Source organism: Mesoplodon bidens (assembly GCF_964165515.1).
Source record: "Mesoplodon bidens genome assembly, chromosome: 8".
In the NCBI taxonomy this organism is placed as follows: Eukaryota; Metazoa; Chordata; class Mammalia; order Artiodactyla; family Ziphiidae; genus Mesoplodon; species Mesoplodon bidens.
The window spans coordinates 97,981,989-97,993,603 of record NC_138165.1 but is presented as its reverse complement, the minus strand read 5'-3'; the positions used below and the strand labels follow the sequence as shown (position 1 = coordinate 97,993,603).

Below are 11,615 nucleotides of genomic sequence, written 5' to 3'. Positions count from 1 at the left end.
GCCCAATCAGCGCGTGTCTCCGCCACCCGGGACGGTCTCCCCGTCGGCCAATCGCAGCTCAGGGCTCCTGACCAAGCTTTGGGTGAAAGAACTAATAAATGCTCCCGAGCCCGGATCCCCGCACTCGGTGTCACGACGGGAGGAGACTCAGGCCGGCCGCGCACCGCCCCCGGCCCCCCCGCCTCGGCTCGTCGCGGCGCTCCGAGCCCCCTCCCCAGCGCTCCCAGCCGCGGGGCCGCTCGCCCAGCTTCTCACCAAACTTTTCCGCCCTGGGCTCGGGATCCTGGACTCTGGGCCCTCCCTGCCCGCCCCTTTCCCCGGTTCCACCTCGAGCCTCTCTTTGGACTAGGAGCGAGCAACCCCCTCCCCGTGTCCCTCCTCTCGCTCCAGTCTTTTTGGGGAGGGGCTCTCCACGCTCGGGGGAGTTGCCGAGGGTCACCAGCGCCTCTCTCGTCTTTCTATTTCGCCTTCACCTGGATATAATTTCCAAGCGGCGCTGTCCCCAGGATGACCACACTGGCCGGAGCTGTGCCCAGGATGATGCGGCCGGGCCCGGGGCAGAACTACCCGCGCAGCGGGTTCCCGCTGGAAGGTAAGAAAGGGCCTCAGCGCCGCCCAGATCCCGGGGCCGCGGCGGGGCTGCTCCACCCAGCCCCAGGTCTCCACAGGCTCCTTTGGCGCGTCCAGGAGCCCATTCCCGGGGTACCCCCGCCCCAGGAGGGAACGGTTGGGCGAGATCCCGACTCGATTTTCTCTGGGCAAACGAAGCGCCCTTCTCTCAACTTCACGCGGAGCTTGGCCGTCAGGCCTGCTCCTGGGCCGTTCCGCTTTCCTCTGTTGTTTTGGAAATGCTGTGGTGGGGAGAGGATCAGGCGGCTTCTGAGCACCAGAAAGCGACTCCTCAGCATTTTGTCCACCCGAAGGCATCTCAGAACTGTCTCGGTTGCTCCCATGTTTGCTAAACTTTTGTTAATTCCGGAAGGAATTTCTTGCCGCGGCAAAGTTGTGGTGGAGTTTGGAAAATGTAGTATTAATTGATTCATTAATTAGAATTCCATTCATCTCCAGCGGCATCTCGAAGTTTCCACCACCTGTTTGGGGAACTGCCTTTCAGTTAGCCTGAAGGTTCTAGAATCCCAGGGAGGCAAGAGGATTTGCAAGCCCGAAACTTTCTAGGCAATTGGCGAGGTTGAGGCGCCCGAGCCGGGATGCTGACCGGGTGGCGCCTAGCCTTGGCCCTCGGTCCAGAGTAGGATGTAATATCCAGGGCACCAGCGGAGGCGAGGGGACCTGCGAGCAGACCCAACTGTCGCCTCTGTCCCGAGGTGTAACAGGTGACACGTACTGACACCTGCGGCTTGCTTTCAGGACCCTCTTTGACCTTTGGCTGCGGGCCTCTTAGCCAGAAACCCGAAGGGTTGTCAGCTCCTCCAAGTGCCCTAGAAAGAAAGCTGCCCCAATTAGACAGGGTTTAGTGCGACTTCGAGAAGGCCTGGGTGAACATCCTTCTGCCAGGAGGCTGTTCCAGCCTCAGAGTCTTCCCGCACAAGTTGTCCCCTTTCCTGGGCCCAAAGGGAAGACAATTTCACTGGAGCGAGTTATTTTGCCCCGGTTGTTCCCTTCACACAAGATTATGTGCCCCTGAATTGCTTAATAATTTGAACAAGTGTAGTTGAAACAGGGTCTGGGGCTGGGAGCCTGAATGGAGCAGTTTCGGTGTTGAGGCTGTAACATGGCGATTGGCCAGAGGAGTGAGAAATTAGGTGGGTTCATCTTTTGGGCTGCTCTCTGCTCTCCCGAAATGACGTTCTGTGCGTCTCTCTCTTCGCCTTCTGCTCTCAGTGTCCACCCCCCTCGGCCAGGGCCGGGTCAACCAACTTGGCGGTGTATTTATCAACGGCAGGCCACTACCCAACCACATCCGTCACAAGATCGTGGAGATGGCCCACCATGGCATCCGGCCCTGTGTCATCTCCCGCCAGCTGCGTGTGTCCCACGGCTGTGTCTCTAAGATCCTGTGTAGATATCAGGAGACAGGCTCCATCCGTCCCGGCGCCATCGGTGGCAGCAAGCCCAAGGTGAGCGCGTGGTCCTGGCCCTGGAGGCCTCCTGCCTGCAGTGTCCCGAGTTAGGGAAGAATGGGCAGGGGGCAAGGATGGCCATCTGGGGCTTTCTGAGGAGTTTTTCTAAATCTGAGAAGGTGTGTGTGTGAGTGTGTGTGTGTGTGTGTGTGTGTGTGTGTGTATTGGGGGTTGAAGGGAAGTGGCTAGAGTGCTGTCTTAGCTGGCGCTCCTTGATAAATGCTAAGGAAAAACTCCAGCCTTTTTGCAAAGGTGATAAAGCATTTGTTTTTTATGCCTCAGAGTCCTGGAATCCCCATCAAATTATTTTAATAGGCAAACACCCAAAGTGTGCAAGCTGTATGTGGCCACCTGTTGCTGCTTTCTTCCCCAAGCATCATCCCAGCTCCCAGCCACTGCACTGCCTTTTCCAAAACTAATCCAAGGAGCCACTTTTGGTTTTTAATGGTTTCTCTCCCAACTCCCATCCCCAGTCTCCTCCAGTCCAAATTGTCTTCAAGGAGTCAAAAGCCAGGGTGATTTGTTTTCTTTGTAATGAGCCAATGACTTGGCTTTTAAAAGGTACTTTGGCGCTATCCTCAAATTATTTTGGTTCTCCTTAAAAAAGGAAAGAGAATCACACTGGCTACGGCTGAGTGGGAGGGGATTGTATACGGTCTGCCTTTTCTTCTGGATGTGGGGAAAATCCAATATAATTTTCTAGTTGCCACAGGGCAAAACCAAAAGGAGGGTTCTGGTAAACTGAAGACTTCCAGACAACCGCCTCTCCTCCTGCCATGCCAGCCCCCTTTGCAACCTCTCTAAGAATCTCTGGAAACTCTTTTTATTGGGAAAAAAAGAGCCAGTCTCTAAAATTATCCATATTTGCTATCCTCTCTAATTTTTAAAAAACCTGGACACTCACCTTTTGCGTTTCATTTTGGTCTTCACCTTAGCTAAAATCTTGTGCTTCTTTGGAAAGGCCCAAGTTGCAGATCTAACTTGATTTTTCTGCTCCTCTTTCAAGCATTCCTTTTTTAGTTTCGTTTTCGTGTTGATTCAGTGTAAGGGGTTGCCTTTCTTTATTTCCATGGATCAGAAAGTACACCCCTTCCAATATGTCATACCTCTTCTTATTTTAAGCCGATTGAGGGGCTGATCTGGGGAGAAGAGTTCCCAGGCTGCTTCCGGGTGGGATGGTTTCCTCTCTGCCCCTTTCTAAAGTACACTGCCCCAGAGAGCAGGGGTCCTTTTGCTAAGCAGAGGGACCTTCCCAGGGGGCGCAAGAAGGAGCGTCCCTCCAGGCCCGAGGTGGTGCGGCCGCCACATCTGGCCCAGAGGACTGGGTACCAACGCCTGCCTGCCTGTTCTCTTAAAGCAGGTGACAACGCCTGACGTGGAGAAGAAAATTGAGGAATACAAAAGAGAGAACCCGGGCATGTTCAGCTGGGAAATTCGAGACAAATTACTCAAGGACGCGGTCTGTGACCGAAACACCGTACCCTCAGGTACCAGGCTCATTAACGTCTTCCTGGGGCAAGGCGTGAGTCGCTATTATCCGGGCGGGCCATCTGAACCATCATCACCCCAATGATCGATCTGGGCGATCGGAAGACGGCCCCTCCCAGGGCTCTGAAATATTTACGAGCTAGACGTTTTTGGCGTTTTATGGAGGGAGTGATGAGCTGCTTGTCCTGGGGGTGAGAGACCGCCGCTGAGGGCTCCCCAAAGAGGATTTCTGTCGAAGAGGCAGGGCAGGAAGCGCGAGGCGGAGGCCAAGCGTTTATTAATATTGATGTTCCCTCTTAAAGAGAAACAAATGTTTTGGTAATCCTAACCGAAGGGAGATGGGGCCGCGCCAACCGAGACTTCACCGTGCGCGCCAAGGAGGGGAGGCTTCGGCAACGGCCGGGATTTTTTCCCGAGAGTCCCAGGGCCCATCCGGCGCCCCCGGCGGCCAAGGGGAGGCGGAGGGAGAAGAGGGGCGAGTGCAGGCGAGGGCGAGGGCGCGCGGGTTTGTTTTTAATTAAAAGGAAACTCCCTTTTCCCCCCTGCGAGAACGAGATGTTTCGGAGCATGGATTTGTTTACCAGACTGGAATCTGGAAAAAATAAATGGGGGAGAGTGCATTTTCTTTTGACTTTTACAATAGGAAACGATCCTGCAGTTGAAATTTAAACCCTTTATGGCCTCAAAAAAAAAAAAAAAAGAAAGAAAGAAAGAAAGAAAAAAGAAAAACGTTGAATTGCAGGGGACGGGTCCTCTCTGGTTCTTCCTGCCTTTACCGCGAACCGCGGGGCGCAATGCCTTCAGGTTGAGGCGGTGCAGTGTGGCTGGCGCGAGAAATCTCTTAGATTGGAGACCTAGAGACCCGTCTGTGGAGTCTAGGAGGGAAACTTCCTACTGGGGAGAGCGGACCGAGACCGCGGTTCCCGGCCCTAACCTGGAGGTGCGAGCTTTCCAGGCTCCCGGCTCGCTGTCCCTAGAGGCCGATTATGCGATGGGGGGTATGCGTGGGAGGGTGAGGGGTGGGTGCAGAAGGACGAGGATGCCCAAAGACGCCGGAGGAGGCAGAAGCAAGCTGTGCAGGGCGGGCCTTCTAGGCCCCCCACCCGTACCCCGACCGGGGGCCGGGGGGCCCGTTGCAGCGCGGCCCTGCACGTCTCAGTCGTAAGCGCCCCCTTCCTCCTTCCGCCCCCAGTGAGTTCCATCAGCCGCATCCTGAGGAGTAAATTCGGGAAAGGCGAGGAGGAGGAGGCCGACCTGGAAAGGAAGGAGGCGGAGGAGAGTGAGAAGAAGGCGAAACACAGCATCGACGGCATCCTGAGCGAACGAGGTAAGCGGCGGCGCGCTGGGCGGCGCCCTGGGGACCGGCGCCTCCCCGGACTCCGGGATCTGACGTTGGGGTCCTGAGGGCGGCGCGGCGCCGCTCGTGTCAAGGTCCCTTCTCGCTCATGTCCCCTGCACCCGGGTAAGAGCGTTCAAGTGAAAGACCAGAGACGACGCACTTACAGTGAACACAAAAATCTTTTCTTTTCTTTTTTCCTTCTATTTTTAAACCTTTCCTCCACACCACTCGCAGCCCCACGGAAGGCAGACCTGCAAATTGCAGTCTGGGTGCGGGGCCACCCTGCTGCCCTCTGGGGTACGGGACTGGGCGTCTCTGAGCGGTTGTGAGGCTGGGGGCAGTCCGTGAGCCTCCGGAGGTTAAAGGAACTTTTTCCGCCCTTAGGAAAGGCCCGGGTCTCCAAAGGGGTTTCCACATCAGAGGAGGGGGGCGCAGAGAGGGAGAGAGGGAGAGGGACGGGAACGAGGACAAGAGAGAGAGAGACTCAAAACTCTTTAAGGTAGTGAGGTCCCAAGGTTGCAGCACATTGATTGCCTTATAAATGTATATCTGTAAGTTGGCTGTTTTTTTTGTCTGTTTTAAATTGGTTTTCAAATGCGGTAGGGTTTGAGCTGTGCGTGTCTGGGAAGTAAAACAAGCCTAAGCTCTGGGTTACAAACCGAGGGGCTCTGGGTTCTTGGGCTCGCAATGCCGGCACCCTTTCTCCGCCCAGGGGTGCGGACCATTGTCTTCTTGTTGGCTGCGATCTGTCAGCCTCAAGAGGAAATCTCCCCCGCGGAGTCATAAGTGCAGCCGGCGGGTTGTCTTCAGACTCTAAAGGTACGCCCACTCCCACAAAAGAAAGCCAACCCCGTGGGAGTTGAACCTGGAAGGGTTCACGGCAGCAGGAGAGTCTCAGCCGTTTTGCGTCTGAGCACTTTTGGCCTTGGGGATGGTTGCGCCTCCTCCAAAGCGCAAAGGGCCGGGAGTTGCCAGGTGACCCCCTCCCCCATGCGTGGCGTTCCCTTGCCCGGGGCCGGGACTTCGTTGGGCTGAGTTGACTTTTGAGTTGCCCTAGAAGGGCAGGCGGCTCTCCAGGTGGGCTTGGAGCGGTCACCCACTTCAACCAGCTGGGCCTGAGCCCTCAGCCGGTGGCATCCAGGGTAGGACTGTGGGTCGGGAAAGTGGTCGCTTCTTCTACCTTCATTGCTCAGCTCCGGGGCGGACCGCTGGCCCTCCGGAGCGGCAGCTTTACAAATCAATGCAAACTCTGTACACAACCTCGAAGGGACCCAGATTTCAATGTTATAAATCCGAACCACAGATTTCAGCGATAAACAGGTGCCTAGAAGCCCCGGCACACACAGGCAATCAAGAAAAGACACCAAAACCCACGGCAGGCTGGGCAGGGGAGATACATGTGCTGTTGCTTCTCTCCTTCTAAAGCAGGGGCCTCACATGGACTCAGTTTAAGCCCTTCCTTTTGGAGGGGTGCGTTTCTGCCCTGGTCTCTGAGAAGACACCCAGCTTTTATTCTAGGTCTAGATGCATCATGGAGGTGCTGGGGAGGGAGGAAGGCAAGAAACCAGCCAACCCCAAACCTAACGGGGCCCTGCAGGCAGCGGGGCAATGAGCCCAGAGGGTAGGAGAGGCTTGGGAAGCGGGGGTGAAGGGTGGCAAGGCTTTGCTACTTGTTGCTGGAGGCGCCTGCTCCGCAGCTCGACAGCTCCCTCTCAGCACCGGCAACCGAGGCCCAGGAGACAAAACACCCCAAATGAGCTGGTCAAACATTTGTACAACTTTTCCAGCTTTTACAAAGAAGGCCTTCTCTACACAATCTACACTTGGAGATGAACTTGGGAGACAAAGCCTGGAGAGTCCATTGAAACTCACACTTTAGCTCGGCCCAGACAAAGCTCCGGCTCGCAGCAGCTTGATGTGAACAAAGGAAGGCAACCTTTTTATAATTCAAGGAGAAAAGAAGAGAAAACAGCCCCACAAAGGGCCGAGAATAGACATTATGGGCTTGCAATGAGGGATGAATTATTCAATGAGCCCCAATAGCTGCTGCGCCAGGAAGTTTTATGGACTTTCCAGCGTGGAAAAAGTGGCCATTTCACCTACAAAATGTTTCTAGTCTTTTGGGCCGTCTAGCTGGGCCCGCTGCCATTCAAGGGCAATTGCTACCATTTTTAAAATCAGAGTATTCTCCCCAGAGGGGCTGAACCGTTGAAAACACACACATACACACAACTCGGAGGCTGAAGTCTAATTTAATTTGGGGTTGTCAGGGAAGATGCAGCGTCAGTCTCTTCAGTGCCTCTAGCTCCCTTTCCAGATGAGCCCTGGAGGACAAGAGGGGCCCAGAGAAAGGACAGAGTGGAGTGTAGTTTGAAGGGAAGTTTAGAAACCTCAAAAAATAAAAAAAATTCCCTCTATCCTTTGGGCTGCAAAAGTCCCAGGCTGCCCCGCTTGGAAAATAGACTGAAAGTTGATAAAGGGCTCTGAGCTCCCAGGCCGGGCAGGAGGAGCCTGGCTGAGGAGGGACGTTTAGGTGTCATGATCAGGGCGGCGCGCTCTCTCTGGAGGTTCCAGCTTCCTTTCCGGCCTGCCGGATGTTTCTGAGACTGGCTTTCCCGAGTACCTCTCTCTACTTGTCAGAGACTGGGACGCAGGGAGAGAGGTACCCCGAAAGAGGTCAGAACGGCCCTCGTTTTCCTCTCCAGGGTCTTGTCCTTTCTTCTGGATGGCCTCTTTCACCTTCCGAACTTTGCCGTGTCCCTCGCTTCGGGCCGACGCGGGGCGCTCAGGCCCGTGCGCCCTAGGCGCGCAATAGATGCTGTGCGCCCCTCCTGGATCTTTGCTTCCAGCTCTTTTGCCAGGATGGAAGGAGAGGGTAGGGCAACCAGGAACACCCCCCTCCCCAGCACCCTCCTCATCTCTCCCCCTCCCCCCTCCCCACACACCCTTCCTCTCCCCAAGAGCCGAGCAGGCGCAGCGGTAGGAACCTAGCCCCGGTCGCGGCAACCGGGGCTGTGGGCACGGCCCGCGCTGCGGCCACTCAATAGGCGTCCCTGTTCCTCCCCCGGCGTTGCGGAGCTGGCCCGCGGGCGCCGCCACAATGGGCCGGCCCCCACTCCTGCGCCCTGCGCCAAAGCGCCGCGCCGCCCCCTCCCCTGCGCTCCGGCCGGCTCGAAGCTTAGCTCGCCGGGCTGCAGCCGACTCAATTGCCTCCTTTATGTCCTTCTCACTTTCATCTAGACACAGCCCGCCTCCCCCGCCCTCTTCTTCTCCTCTTTTTTCCCCCTTCCTTGCCTGAGGCTCACATTAGTGAAATTTCTGCAGCCTCCCCCCATTTTTTTCTTATTTTAAAGAAAGCCCTTAACACAAAAGCAGTGACTAATCAATAGAAACTGCTCCTTCATCAACTCCTCCTCCTCCAGCGGCAGCAGCAGCAGGGTGACGCTTTTCCTGTTTGTGAGTTTTGGGAAACATTTTTGCTTTGTGCCGTAATGGAATTAGAGCACAGATGAGGACTGTAAATGGACACGCGACTGCAAGACTCTCGCTTAAATATTTAGATGCAAAGTTACAATTACTGACTTGTTGCTGCGGCTTTGAAGTGGCAGCTCGGGAGTGCAGGGGGAGAGAGGCCAGATTGCCAAATTGATGTTTTGATTGGGGCTGGAGATACACTTTCATAGGACTTTACCCCTTTTAAGAATCACCAGTGAGCGTGGGAGGTTTGCAACAATTTCAAAGATTGAGTCAAGAGACCCCAAGCATAGGTAGGTTGGAGCTTACCCTCCTTTTTTTTTGAACGCTCCCTTTCAATTTGATGTTTACGAAAAACAGTGCTTTTTTTCTTTTTTTAATTTGAGAAAGTAAAGGTGACAAAAGTTTTGCTTGAGTTTGTAAACTTAGGAGCTTTTCTAAAATTAACGAGGACGGCATCAACTTTTCAGCGGGACGTAAGATTAAGCAATTAAAAACGTACAGACGTTTTAAAAGTCCTGGAACTATTTCGTTTCCAGTGGAATCATGAAAAGAACATTTTATCATTAACGGGAGTGCTACTGACATCGAGGGGAGCGGAAGGCCGTTTCTTCCCTCACCCGCCCCCCCGGACACCCCCCTCCCCCCCAAGCCTTCAAGTTAGCAGGGAAGGACATTTTGGCGCGAGGCAAAGGGCGGGGAACAGGCGGGGGCGGGGGAGGGAGGAACTTTCCCACAGATTAAAATCACGGACTATAGGATCTTAGGTTTGTGGCATCGGAACCTTTATTAAAGTGGACGGCCCACTCTCCGAGTCCATTTGTCAGAATCACGAATTTGACCCCAATGTCGTCTCTGGTCTTTGGGGTTAAATTTCATGTTTTCTGAAGCCCTTACAATACTCAACAAGGAAATATCACCCGTTTAAAAATGTATTGGAAATATCAAAACTTGCATTAAATTAAAAAACCTCGCTGTGTTCTTTTCAAGGAGATAACGGTAACGATTTTCCTGTTGGACCGATTTGAAAGGAAACACCCGAGTTCGGATCGTAGTTTTATTTTTCGAGGGTTTGTTTTGTTTGGTTGACGGCTGTAGGCTCACTTTCTAGTCTTATTGAAAACATGCAGATTTTCTAACTAATGCTTGAAATTGTACGTTTATTTTGAAGTTTGATTTGCTTGTTGATAGCATCGGAGCGGGGACGTAGGGGCTTCACGTGGGTAATAATTACTGAAGGGTCATTTAAGAGTCCCCAGGGCTGTGCAGTAAAAGCCATCGGCGCGGTGAGGTGGAACCAGCAAGGGCGCGTCAGTTCAGGGAGTAGAATATGCGGAAATTAATCAGGTGAATACGAGCGTTGCCACCGAACTCAGGTTCAACATTCATGAATACATATATTTTAAGGGAAAAAAAATTCCTTCCTAACTATGAGGTTAAATGCTCACATTGTACGTAAATAAATAGCCAATGAATATTAAAAGCCTCAACAACAGCAATAAACGGTGAGAGAGTTTGGCCAGGGCTGGGGCAGAGAAGGTTGATTGAGTTCGGTGGAGTCCTATGGCAGGTAACTTATTTATGTGAGTAAATAAAGATTAAAGAACCATTAAGAATGTACATATATAACTAACAAGACAGTAAAAGGCAATTAAGCAGTCAGTTTAATGCCTTATCTCACTGGCTGCTCTGGGGTTGTTTTACAACTAGGAATTAAAATCTGAAAAGGAAGTTTTCAGCAGCTCTGGCCAAATATTGATTAAGTAGCTGTTTGTTGATACCATTGTTACGCATTAAAAGGCCGGGATCCCGGCCTCTCAGTGGCCATCTTCCATTGTGAGGGATTCTTAACCACTGAGATCAAAGCGGGATCATTTCAACTTATCTGTCTTGGAAAATCCTCCTTTTCCTCTGAAACCTCTAAGGAGGATTGACTGAATGCTCTTTAAGAAATAGGAACCGAAACCAGTTACGTGTCCTAAGTTTGCAGAGAAGAGATTCATGGGGTGTTTTTAATTATCCTATGGTGATTTCTTGTTTAGAACTTAGGCTAAGATGGTGAATTTATCATCAAATAACTTCTCGTTTGGGGGAGGTGACGAGAGGCATGGAAGCTAAGATCCTGAATGTCACTAAATTTCTAAATATGGAAGTTTTACTGAAGTTACCTGCCAAGCTGGAATGACGTAAAGGCAAGATGTCAGAGTTTTGTGTAAAACTAGCTGGAGAACAATTAAATACACAGGAAACTGGGAGTTAGATTGACTGCATTTCTCTACATATGTTTTCACAATTTTTGTGTTTATGGATGGTTAGATGAGTCCCATGTATATTTTTAAACCTCCTACAATGTAGGAGCAGATATGTGTTTGTTTGTGTGTAGAGTTAAAGTTTATTTATAAGTCGGTCACTATGAGTTATGTTGGCAGTAAACTATACCCAGTTGCGCACACACACACAAAGATTTATTTCTCCTTGTAGGTTACACTTTCTAGAGTCATCAGAATTTGAGGTAACAGCACAGCTTACCAATTCATATTCAGCACTGCTGTTGAATGCTAGGAAAAATAGTTCCTTGAATAATTTTATGACTTTTTTGGCTGTTGATTTTTTGATGAACTGTTAGGCTTTTTTTGTTTTGTTTTGTTTAAGAGTTCAATATATTTGGATAGATTTTTCTTTTATTATGAGAGCTAAAATGCATGCAAAGTCTCTTTTGGAAATACCATCTCTGTGCTTAATTTGCAAATTCCAACAAGTCACTCTGAGGTTGTGAAATTTATGCCAGATTCAGTTTTGAATATTCAACTGAGCATCATAGATCTGCCTATGTGCGGGATTTTCTGAATCCCTTTCTCTGTGTTCATTTCACTACTAAATAACTGTGCTTAGGGTTTTATTTTTATTTCATTTATTTTATTTTACTCTTATTCACTCTTTTTAAAATAAATTTATTTATTTTATGTATTTATTTTTGGCTTCATTGGGTCTTCTTTGCTGTGCACGGGCTTTCTCTATTTGCGACGAGCGGGGGCTACTCTTCGTTGCCGTGCGCGGGCTTCTCACTGCCGTGGCTTCTCTTGTTGCAGAGCACGGGCTCTAGGCACGCGGGCTTCAGTAGTTGTGGCACGTGGGCTCAGTAGTTGTGGCTCGCGGGCTCTAGAGCGCAGGCTCAGTAGTTGTGGCGCACGGGCTTAGTTGCTTCGCGGCATGTGGGATCTTCCCGGACCAGG

The 11,615-nt window shown here is 51.7% G+C and overlaps 1 protein-coding gene across 3 annotated transcripts in view; it reads left to right on the top strand.

Moving 5' to 3' along the window:
- Window positions 1-507: 507 nt before the first annotated feature.
- Window positions 508-11,615, top strand: part of PAX3 (paired box 3) — a gene marked incomplete at both ends in the record, with an annotated part of 93,891 nt that continues 82,783 nt past the window's right edge. For 2 of the 3 annotated variants that reach the window (XM_081242269.1, XM_081242271.1), the window contains 4 exons: window positions 508-592; window positions 1,843-2,078; window positions 3,439-3,568; window positions 4,762-4,896. In XM_081242269.1, coding sequence (XP_081098395.1) covers window positions 508-592; window positions 1,843-2,078; window positions 3,439-3,568; window positions 4,762-4,896 — 586 coding nt within the window. The remainder of the gene's footprint in view (window positions 593-1,842; window positions 2,079-3,438; window positions 3,569-4,761; window positions 4,897-11,615) is intronic. The other variant, XM_081242270.1, reaches the window with a different exon arrangement.